Source organism: Lathyrus oleraceus, chromosome 7 (assembly GCF_024323335.1).
Source record: "Lathyrus oleraceus cultivar Zhongwan6 chromosome 7, CAAS_Psat_ZW6_1.0, whole genome shotgun sequence".
NCBI classification, from domain to species: Eukaryota; Viridiplantae; Streptophyta; class Magnoliopsida; order Fabales; family Fabaceae; genus Lathyrus; species Lathyrus oleraceus.
In genome coordinates, this window is record NC_066585.1 from 134,680,161 (window position 1) to 134,692,110 (window position 11,950).

General features: G+C 31.2%; 1 protein-coding gene across 1 annotated transcript; it reads left to right on the forward strand.

Annotated features, from left to right (window-relative positions):
* The first annotated feature begins 664 nt into the window (after positions 1-664).
* Positions 665-10,608, forward strand: LOC127102440 (phosphatidylinositol 4-phosphate 5-kinase 7). The gene is made up of 5 exons (XM_051039811.1): positions 665-791; positions 919-951; positions 1,038-2,144; positions 10,299-10,446; positions 10,507-10,608. Exons 2-5 carry the CDS (start codon positions 935-937, stop codon positions 10,606-10,608), a joined length of 1,374 nt encoding a protein of 457 aa, XP_050895768.1. The 5' UTR covers positions 665-791; positions 919-934.
* The last annotated feature ends 1,342 nt before the right edge of the window (positions 10,609-11,950 follow it).

Genomic DNA, 11,950 nt, shown 5'->3' on the forward strand with positions numbered 1-11,950 from the left:
CTAAATAAATAATAATAAAACAAAAAATAATAAATATATAAATATATAAAAAATTAAGATATTGAAAAAGTTGGAAATGATTTTTGGATTTAATTATATATATTTTATTTATTTTAATATAAAAAAGGATTTTTGGTGCATTATGACAAGTTATAAAGGATATACAAACTTTTTTTTATACATAAATACAAACTTGTTTATTAACTCTAAGTACTTATAATATAAGTTTTTTGTTTCCTAAAATATAAAATTTAAAATATTATTGAAAATAGAGGTTTAGAGAATTGGTAAGGAGCCTTTACAAAAAAAAAATTGGCAAAGGAGTAAAAATCCTTTTTTTCAGTATAGAATTAAAAAGCCAAATAAACACACCAAGGTTGTAACAAATTTGTTACTGAAAACAACCTCAATAAGAAAGTTTTAAAGAAAATTGTGTTCCTACAAATTCATGTTCATAAGTATTTGTTTATTTTTATGATTTTTCACTTCTTTTCTTGACTGTTTCCACACCACTAGCAACAACATATTGTCTTCTTTTTAATAGGAAACAACTCCTGAAAAAACTCCTGACTGAACAAACTCCTATTCCTTTGCAATTACATAATTCAAGTTTCTATTTTAAAGTACTAACTAACAACTAATGAAGAAAAAGTCATGTATTAACTAGAGTATAATAAGCTGCATTAGTTTACTTTTATGTACCGAATATTTCACAAGATTGATGTTTTCTTCTTTTCAAGGTTGATTCTTGTTGTCACATATACTGATTTTTAGCCTTCAATCCATTCAAGGTCAGTTCAATTATTTACATGTTAAATTTTACTTAGTATTTTTAATATCCTCCTAGTTTTGAGTTTCTATAATTTTATTCCATCTTTCTGATCTGATTTTGATTATATAAAAATTCAAAATTAACAGTGTAAGTCTGCAAGTCATGGAGGACAATGAAAGGTAATAGTTTTACCCTCTATATTATGTTCAAAATAAATATAGCCATGTGTTAGGATTATGATTCATTGTTTTCTTGTAAAGTGTAGTGTTAAAGAGAAGTCCATCGTTAAATTTAAGAAACAACTTTTACGTGGAAATGGAATGCACAAATGGAGAGATGGAACGATATATAAGGGTAATTTTTTGTATGGAAAAATAACAGGAAAAGGAGTGATGTTATGGCCACCCGAAGCAACGCGCGATGATAAATTCTTCGCGAGTTGCTCTCATGGTAATTATAGAATCCTTATGAAGGATAAGGATGACTCCGTTGATAAATTTGTGAGTAAAATTTTCAAGGACAGCAAAGATTTCACATGGTCGGGTGGAGTAATATATGAGGGCGATTGGCTTGATGGAAAAATGACAGGAAAAGGAGTGATGATATGGCCATCAGGAACAAAGTATGAGGGTGAATTCTTCGAGAATTATCGGCATGGTCATGGCACCTTAACTAAACCAACTTTCAATGTTTACGCATGTGGATGCAAGATTGTTAGTTCCATGTCTGATATTTACGAAGGTTCGTGGAAAGAAGGACTTCGAGAAGGCACCGGAACGTGCACTTGGAGGAACGGAAGTACCTATACTGGAAATTGGAGAAAAGGAAAATTTGATGGAAGTGGGATCATGATGTGGAGTAATGGTGACATTTTTGATGGAGGTTGGTTAAATGGAGTTATGCATGGACAAGGAGTTTATAGATTTGCAAATGGAAGAATCTATGTTGGCACATGGAGTAAGGGCATAAAGGATGGAAAAGGAACATTCTATTATCCTCATGACAGTAAAAAACCATCTCTGCTAAAGAAGTTGTGTGCCATTCTTAATTATAAAAATCCAAAATCCAAAATTAACCCAAGTTTCTCGGAAAAAGCATCTCTTGATGATACATCAAAAAATTCACATGATATATGTCGATTTAGTATAGGTTGTAAGGTTTATGAAAGGGAATATAAGAACGGAGTTCTAATTAAAGAGAAAGTATGGATAATTAATGAGAAAATATTGAGTGTTCAGAAAAATCACATAATAAAAAAAACAAAAAGGTCAGATAATTTAAGGGATAAACAAGCAAAGAAGAGTTTTTCTAAGAACATTTTTCAAGACCTACAAAGCTATTATTTGAAGGTTATCTTGCAGCTTTGCTCCAGGTAATTTATTTGACCTCTTTCTTGTTTTCCTTATAGAAATATTTATGTATTTTATTTGTGGCTCCATTTAAAAATGGTGAATCTCTAATGAAAAAGCCATGTTTGTTTTTATTATATTAATGGATTAATGGATCATTTTATTCTTTATTAATTAGTGGTCTCTCTCTACTCTATTATATTACGTCATAATCATGATGCAGGTCATATATTTTGCTTCAATCTTAAAAAATAAAATATTTTATTATGAAGATATTAATAATGATATTGTATTTTATGTAAGCTATTTCTACAACTTTTATGTTACCATTTTTATCATGTCATGTTTTTAAAATGGAAGAAAAAAAATAAAGAACCATTTCATTGTTCTATGAATAGTCACAAATTTACTTTATAATAATTTTTTTATGACTCTAATCTTTAATGAATTTTGGTTAAAGAAGAATTGTTCTTTAGATTTTTAAAGTTAAGTGCTACTTAAAACAATTGAATTCTATATTATCAAGACTCATTTACTCTAAAACAAACTGGAAACTTTGGACCAAAATATATACTTAATTATTATTAATAATTATTTCTACTTAAGCTTTTTTTTTAAGTAATGGAAATAAAGAAGTGGCGTACTAAAAAAAATGAAGTTGATTAATAACAACTTGTGGCGCTTTAAAATAAATAAATAAGTAATTTAAATAAGGTTGATATTGCCACTTTACTAGTAATTTGTTTTCTTAAATTTAAAAGTAGATATGGAAAAGTCTGTATCATTCAATCACAAAATTTTCTTTTGAGAATGTCTATCTAAAAACATGCTTGAAACCCATATTTTAAAACCCAACCCATTCCATATTTTAAGAACCTAACATAGTTAATAAAATGACATTATTCATTACATCACATGTCTTACTCACATGAAGTTTCAAAAATATCTTTAGAAGATGGATTTTGAATTTCAAAGATATCAAATACATAACAAACTCTCTTTAAAAACAAGTCAAATCATAGGTAAGTAAGTGTCCATATTTTGAAATCCAAATTAATAATATATAGAAATTGAATTTCGGATGCGGCTCAACAGACCACCCATACCCAATTTCAGAATCAGACAAAATCAAAGTTAAAGAATTTGTCTGATTTTCAAAATTCATATCACTCGGTTATCACAAAAAGCATAAACAATTTTAGAAAGAGGATGAAGGAAATCATAACTTAATATAGATTTTTGCTATCATGCACACAAAATACATAACACAACTTAAATCTAACATGATATTTCATCACCAACAAATTATTCTGGACGTTTCAACATCTTTAGAATATCTGCGGTCAATATCACAAGGGTCGCATGCACCTCGATTGGATCCTTAGTTAGTTCCACAGACTACTTACATCTACATCTGTCTTCAGTTTAAACTTACTGAATTATATATTTCCCTTTGTTATCAATACGAGCCGCATGAGCTAATCTTGATAGTATAAATATGTCAAGCCAGGCCCCCGATAAGACCAAGGTTGGACATAACCCAATTTATGTTTTAAGTAATTTTTTTATGTTTGAATAATGGGGCTTCACTTTTCCCCCGATAGGGGCAGAGACTTTTAAAGAGGCGTTTCTTCTCTTCTTTTAAAGTGCATGAATTTTACATGCACGTGGAAGGCATAAGGAACCCGCATGTTATCAATTATGCTAGACTTCCACTGCAAGATCTTTGTCGTCCTATGAGGCGAATACAAATGATGGACTTCTATTGGAAGATCTTTGCCGCCCTACGAGGAAAATATAAGTGTTGGACTTTCACAGGAAGATCTTTGCCGCTCTATGAGTCAAATACAAGTGTTGGATCTAACACTCTAAATCCCAAAACTTATATTTTAAGAATTAACAAAATATTGCAGCGGAAATACCAACGTCAATCAACATTTGTCATGGCATACTCACCTTCACTTAAGGTATCATTGTTGCGATATCATTCCTATGTCGGTGGTTTGACTTTCCCTGTAGACTTTGTGGTGATTGACATGAAAGGTGAGTCAGGAGGGTAAGTTACTCTCGGACGCCCTTTCTTAGCAACCGGAAAGGCAAAAATAGATGTGGAAACAGGTGATTGACAGATGGTTTCACTTACTACTGACACATGGACTTCAATACAATACATGAATTATATGTGTTTTATAGGTCATTATATTGACGATGGTTGGGTTTTAAAAAAGAAAATATTGCATTTTGGTTTGATTCTAACCACAAAGGTGAGTACATTAGGATAACTCTAAAGAATTGCATGAAAGAATGAGGGATTATAAAATTTATTGTGTGACCGTTGATAATGCAAGTTCTAATAGTGTTGCTATTTCATATTTAAGTAGAGGCATGCATGTTTGGAATGGGAAAACATTGTTGAAAGGAGCGCACATGCATTTGCATTGTTGTGCTCATGTCCTAAACTTAATTGTTAGTGAAGGATTGAAACACATTGATGTTTCAATTGCTAAATTAGGACTGTCTGGTATGGTAAGTTTGTTAAGTCTTCTCCTTCTAAACTAGCCTCTTTTAAGAGGTGTGCACAAGATCTAAATGTAAAAAATAAGGCAAGATTAATACTTGATGTACCAACTAGGTGGAGTTCCACTTATTTGATGTTAGACGTGGCTGAAAAATATGAACAATTTTTTTTATTGATTGGAATATGTTGAGGCTGCGTATAAGATTTCTCTTGAGAGTGAGTTTGGAAGTTATCATAACTAAGATGATTGGAACCGTACTCGTGTATTTACTAAAATTTTGAAGGTTTTATATGAGCAACACTTTCTTTTTCTAGTTCATTGCATGCTAATGCCAACACTTTCTTTAAGAAGTTGATTGAGATTCAAAAACCATTGAATATATGGGTGAATAATGATGATACATTGAAGAAGATAACAACACAAATGCAAAAAAAAATTAACAAATATTGTGATTGTGGTGATATAATTTTTTTACTATTTATGGCTATTTTTCTTGATCCTCGTTATAAATATGATTACATTAAGCAAAAAAATCTATGGGGATGAGAAGTGTAAGTAGATGATGACAAAGCTATATGACCTTGTGAAAAAGTTGTTTGAACAATACATGGTAGAGTATCTTATTTCTATTGAACTTGGTCTAGTATGATATCTTCAAATGTTGCTATCACTGAGGCTAATTATGAAAATATTTAGAAGGAGGACTGACAAAACCAATTTAGATTGAATATGAGCATAAAACAAGGTGAAGTTCAAAGAAATGTGTTGGACAAATATGTAGAAGATAACATTGAGAAAAGTGTGGTTGTTTTTGACATTTTGAAATGGTGGAAAGGGAAAGCAAATAAGTATCATGTTCTTTCCTACATTTCTAGGGATGTTTGGAAATTCTAGTCTCTACGATATCCTCCGAGTCTGCATTTAGTAGTGGTGGTCAATTGCTTGATGTATTTCGTAGCTCTTTGAATTCCTACACTGTTCAAACTCTGATATGTTCCTAAAATTGGATTAAGTCTTCAAAGATAATGGATTTTCAAGCTGAATTGGACGAAGAAGAAAAGATTGAATTAGGTATTATTTTCGTTTTTTATTATAAGTCGCTTTGAAAAAATATTTTGTATCACAATATAAGTCGTTTTATAATATCAATGAATTATTAATGTTATTTTTTCTATTATACCCTTAAATATTTATTATTCTCTCTCCATTCAATTATATCAATTTGTTTTTTCAATATCTTTAATGAATCACAATTTTATAAAACTCTTCATAATTTCTCTTTTTCATATCATAATTATTATATTTCTTAATACGTGTGAAAAGTCAAAAACGACTTATAATAAAAAAAACGGATGGATTATTATTTATTTGTTTATAACTTTTTAGCATTTTAACTTTTTTTACTTTTAATTGTTGAAAATTATAAGCTAATTTGATTTTGTTAATAATTCTAAAATTGTCCCAATTAACTTTAGATAACGACGGAGCTACAACTGTGTTGGTGTTGGTTGTAACACGTGAAGGTAATTTAATAAAATTTTTTTAGAGTAGTCTTAATTTAAAATATTTGTTATAACTTTGTGGTTGTAGTGAAATACAACAACTATATAACTATACGGTGGTCATAACTAGTTTAAAGATATGTGTCACCGGTGTTCAATATTTATTTTTCATATTTTAGTGCGTAAGTTTTTTAGAAATGTATATTTATTTTTAATATACTCAATTAATCCAATCCACACCAATTTATTGTTTTTTTAGATCGGTTTGATTTATGTTTTATTGCAAAAATATAGAATTTAATTCAAACTAATCCATTTTTTTTATTGATTCGAATATTGGATTTTTTATTGATGAAATTGCCCTACACATGGTTATAAAGTTTATTGATTTGCAAATGGGGATGTCTTTCGTTTCTAACTTTAAAAGTAACTTTGTCTATGACATTAAATTTATTGTATTAGCCACGATTTTGCATTAACAATTTATTTGTTTCTTATTAATTACTTTTTTCCTTATATTAATTTATTTGTTAATATACACAATAGTATTAGGAACAACCATCAGTAATTTGTCTTTCACAGAACCAATTTATGCTTTAAGATGACCAATTTATCACTTTTGTATAACCAAATTATTATTTTTGCATCAACAATTTATCTGATTATTAAAAAAAAATATTAAAAATTAAGTTATAATAATTTTAATTTTATTGCATTTATAATCATTATTAATTTCCTTTTGAAATTAAAAAAAATTGATATATACCTATAATGTAAATATATTTTACAATATCAATTAATAATAACGTTAAGTTTTTAAAAGATTGACTTTACTTTAATGAATTTAATTGATATACACTAACAGGGTAAAGATTTTTTACACCGTCAGTTAATTGAAAAGTAATACATGATTGTGATGCATTGATAGTGTAAAAAAATTTAGAGTGACAATACATACTAATTAATCTCTACTTTAATTACATTTAAAGTGCCATTTATGAATGATTATGATGCATGTAAATTTTTTTACACGAATAGAACATGTCAATTAATCTCTTAAAAAATCTAAAACAATATTTTTTTAATTATGAATCATTAAATACAAATATATATAAATCTCAACAATCAAGCATTACCCTATTATGTAAGGCCGACAACATGGATAACTTTCGTCATAATGGTCTATCCAATATCATGTTTTTATCCAAATCGTTAATATCGAGATCTTTCTTAATAATTTCTCTTATACTCTTTTTAGATATGACAAAAATTTAAAGTGATAAGAAATAAAACTTAATTAGTAACTTCTTTTTCTCTTAGGGTGAGAGTAGGCCTGATCAACTAAAAGTGATCAACAACTTAGCCTACACAGACCTAGGCCAGACAAAACTAGATTTTATTAAATAGAAAATGCCTAGACTTTTTTATAACCTTATTTAGTTTAAAATACTAGGTCATAAGTCATAAAAATTCCTTTTAATCATATTAGGATTGAATTACTTATCAATGTTGATGGTGAGATCAAGATCCATATTATCGTTTAGGACGAATAGAGGAATACTGAGAGATCTTGACATGCTTCTCTGTGTGTCTGGAGGTTGGGACGTCGACGATGTTAGAGAGTTTTTCGGAATTGAGAAGATCGTCTGGGTTTTGAGATGACAAAGGCGGTGGTGGAGCCGATTTCGAAATCAAAAAGTGAAACAAAAAGAAACAGAGAAAAAAAAAAGAAAATTAATCCTCGAAATGAAATAAAAAAATAAATAAAAAGAAAACATTATGAGTTTTAAGAAACCTAAAACAAAATTCTACGAAACAACTGCAATATCCTTGCCACCGACAACAACATATAAATTGAACTTAAGGCCTAAGTCAATTTTACTGAGCCATTCACTAATTTAACTTCCATATCTAAACCAAAAACATACCCAAGTTTGGATAGAGGTGAGTTACTTGGTAATGACACTCCGTCATTGCATGATTTCGGTCGAAGAAACGAATAAAAACAAGTTAAAGAGGAGAAAAATTGAAGAATAAATGCCAAAGAAAAAGGAAAAAAAATAGCTAAGTGTGGAAAAATAGGGACTTAGTGAAAATCAGGTGAAAAGGGGAGTAAAAGCGTGCAACTACTTGAATAATCACGCGCACGGTAAGGAAGTAAAAGTTGCGTCGCGCGCGATGAACCCTTTTTCTAGGTTTTTTCTAACGCGTTCTGATCCATTTTAAAGCCTTTTTTAGGGAAAGTTTGGTACTTTTTCAAGGGTTACGAATTTCTACACCAAAAGAGACGATTTACAACACCATAAGCCATATTTGAAGAGCATTTGAAGCCATTGAAGGTCAAATCTTCAAGGAAATTCTTATGCAAATCCCTTATTACTATTTTGGTATTATAATTGGAATTATTAGTAGCTAATTATCTTTAAGTTAGGTTGTGTTTGATGAACCTATTCTGATATTGTTGGGACATATGTTTGATTTGATATTGCATGAATCCTTTAATTTATAATTCTATTCAATTGCACCTTGTTCTTAGTGTGTTTTATGTGAGATACTCTTTTAATATGATTTTGGGCACATATGGAATACTGACCATTATTCTATGTGTTAGACCTAGGATAATTATTGTACTTACGCTGGTGGACTAGGGATAGAAAACTCCGAGCAGTGGCTTAGGAATTAATGCTCTATTGCAGCGCCTAATCTTTCTTACGTTGGTGGACTAGGGATAGAAAACCATGAGTATATATTAAGGAGTTATACCACAAGTGATTGAGTATAGCGGTTTTGTTAATTCTCCGTGGGATTATAGTGACAATATCATTCATGTAGTGCATCGAACATCAACAATAGAGAGATATATGATTATATACACAACTTGTCCGCTTTTGTCTTATTGTTAGAGCAACTTATTTTCTTTTCGCATTTGAAACTTGACCCCCCCCCCCCCACACACACACAATTTAATATTTTCTATGCATTGCACAAATTTGTCTTGTTAAATAGCAGTCCTTATGGATTCTATTTTTTTTATTACTGCGATATTATTAGTACACTTGCCGAGAAGTCATCAAGTTTTTGGCGCTGTTATCGGGGACTGTTGATAATTTCAATAAGGAAACACTTGTACAACGTATATTTTGTTTAAACCTAATTTTGAGCAACAGGGAAACTGAATAGCTATATGACTCATGGGAAAGGTTTAAACTTTTATTGCGCATGTGCCTAAATCATAATATGAATAACAAAGATCAAATGCAAAATTTTATCAAAGATCTCAAGAGTCAGACACGCATGCTGCTAGATGCTTCTGCGGGAGGCACAATCAGATCAATGACCGAACCACAAGTTAAAAACTTGATTAAAAAGATGTGCTTGAATGAGCATCGTTCAAAGAGCGACGGGTCAGTAAAAATTGAAACTGTAGGCAACCCAAAGGTATGCTAGCTGTTAATACTCATACTGCACTTTTAGCTCAAATTGAATTATTAAACAAAAAGCTAGCTGAAAGCAACTTGGGTAAGGCTAACGTGAGTCAGGTACAAACACTTAGGTGTGATTTATGTGGTGAGAGGCATGAAAATGGAAGATGCTCTTTGGAAGGATCAAGTGAAGAGGCTCAATTTGCTAATTTTCAGAGAAATAACCCTAATTCCAACACCTACAATCCCGGATAGAAAGATCTTCCAAATTTTAGATGGACCAATTACCAGAATCTGAATGCAAATTAAGGTATTCAACAAAGCCAACAAGCTCCAATCCAAAGGAAACCTTCACAATTGGAAGAGACCATACAAAACATCATTCAAGATAATCAGATTAGTTTTTCTCAGGTAAATAAGTAACATGAATCAATGAGCAAGAACCATGATGCGTACATACAAAATTTAGAGGTGCAGATTTGTTAGCTATCGAGACAAATAGTTGCCTTACATGGCTCGAGCGGAGGATTTACAGGTAATACAATAAATAATCCTAAAAATGAGTCTTGCAAGGCTGTAGAAACAGGTTTTTAGGTGATCACCAACATGGGTGAAGATGAAATAGTGGAAAAGGAGGAAGTGAGGACTAGAAGAGAGGAGAGTAAAAATCAAGGTGGCCAAGTTGAAAGAGGAGTCACCGTTGAACAATTAATAAATAAAAACTTCCCTTGAAGAAGGACTAAGAAGCAGATTCTTAATTATCCCAATCTAGAACTACCTGATTATATCAAACTGCCTTATCCTATAATTAAGAAGAAACCATTACAGGAAGATGAGGCGGGGTTGTTTGTGAAGTTTAAAGAAATGTTTACTACACTTCAGGTAAGTATTTTGTTTCATGAAGTTTTAGAACTAATGCCCAAATTTTCTAAATTTATGAAGGCATTTCTAAAGGGCACAAAACAAAAGTTGGTCAAAGAACAGTTAAACATGACGGAGAAAGATGAGACGACAGTGCCTCCAACATTGCCACCAAAACCTTAAGGATCCAGGTAAGTTCACCATCACTTGTATCATTGGTGGAGTAAAGATTCCACGTGCTTTGTATGATTTAGGATCAAGTATTAATGTAATGCCACTAAATAAGGTTAAGGAATTGAACTTGGGAGAGATCATAAAGAGTAATACGACTCTCACTTTGGTTGGTTTATATGTTACTCATCCGCTTGGTATCTTACAAGACATGTTAGTACATGTCGATGGTTTAGTTTTTCCTGCAGATTTTGTGGTGATTGAAATGAAAGGATATTTAGGAGGGTCAGTTATTCTTGGACGCCCATTCTTGGGAACCGGGAAGGCGTTAATAGATGTGGAAACCAATGATCTTGCCTTGAAGTTCAACAAGCAAAAAGCGATGCTTAATGTGTATGAATGGACACCATATGTGGATGACCTAGAGACATGCAACCAGCTGGAAGAAAATGCTAGTAAGGTTGACAAAGGAATGAAAAAAAGGGAATTGACTGGCGTGAGGGTTCATTACACCTGGCATACCTTATGCAGTGATCGTTAAGCTAATGACGAAAAAGAAGCGTTTCGTAGGAGGCAACCCATCTTTTATAACTAGTCTTCTATTTTTGCAGAATTTATGTCATGTTAGTAGTGAAGTTCAATAAGAAGACTTAGCCATTCGAGCATGCCTTCCCATCACAATCTGTGTTTGTCTTTAACGAACAAGTTTATAGTTGTTGTTTCTTTCAGAGTTACAAAATTTAAAATGATAGCAATGAACCAAAAGGAAACTTGATCATCAGGAAAGCAACTTAAAACTTGAAGGAAAAGGACGGAAAGAATCAAGGGACTTGTACTCAATCTTCAGATACCTCAACTAGTAAGGTTTGAGCCAAATAAATTCCATTGTTCACTATTCTTTCTTATTGAGTGTATTCATGCTTTATTATTTTATTAGGTTTGAACTATTTCCGATTAAATTTGTCTGATTTGATTGACACACACTGAGGCAGTTGTTTGCTGTTAACTTTGAGAGTTTTTAACCACCCTGTAGTAATATGGTACATTCTTTGCTAACCACTTTGAACTTAGCCTTTCTTTCGATGATTTAGCCTTAATTCTTAGTCGTATAACTGAAAGATCTTATCTTTCCACACTCTCTTTGGAGTTAGGTAGAATTGTAGTTATTAAGTAGTATGGAAAAGATTAAGTTTGGGGTTGCTCTTGGAAATGAGGAAAGTTTTAAGTTTGAGGTTCGGGTACTAGAGAAAAAATGGTCAAAAATTCAAAATTTTGAGAAAATAAGAAGTGGAAAAAGGGACTTCTTCAAAAAAAAGATTAAAAGAATGCAAAGTGCATAATAAGGACCGCAATA

Coding starts and splice junctions, on each gene's coding strand:
- LOC127102440 (XM_051039811.1), top strand. Junction 2,145..10,298: donor ATCTTGCAGCTTTGCTCCAG/GTAATTTATTTG, acceptor CTTCCCTTGAAG/AAGGACTAAGAAGCAGATTC. Junction 10,447..10,506: donor AAATGTTTACTACACTTCAG/GTAAGTATTTTG, acceptor AAATTTATGAAG/GCATTTCTAAAGGGCACAAA.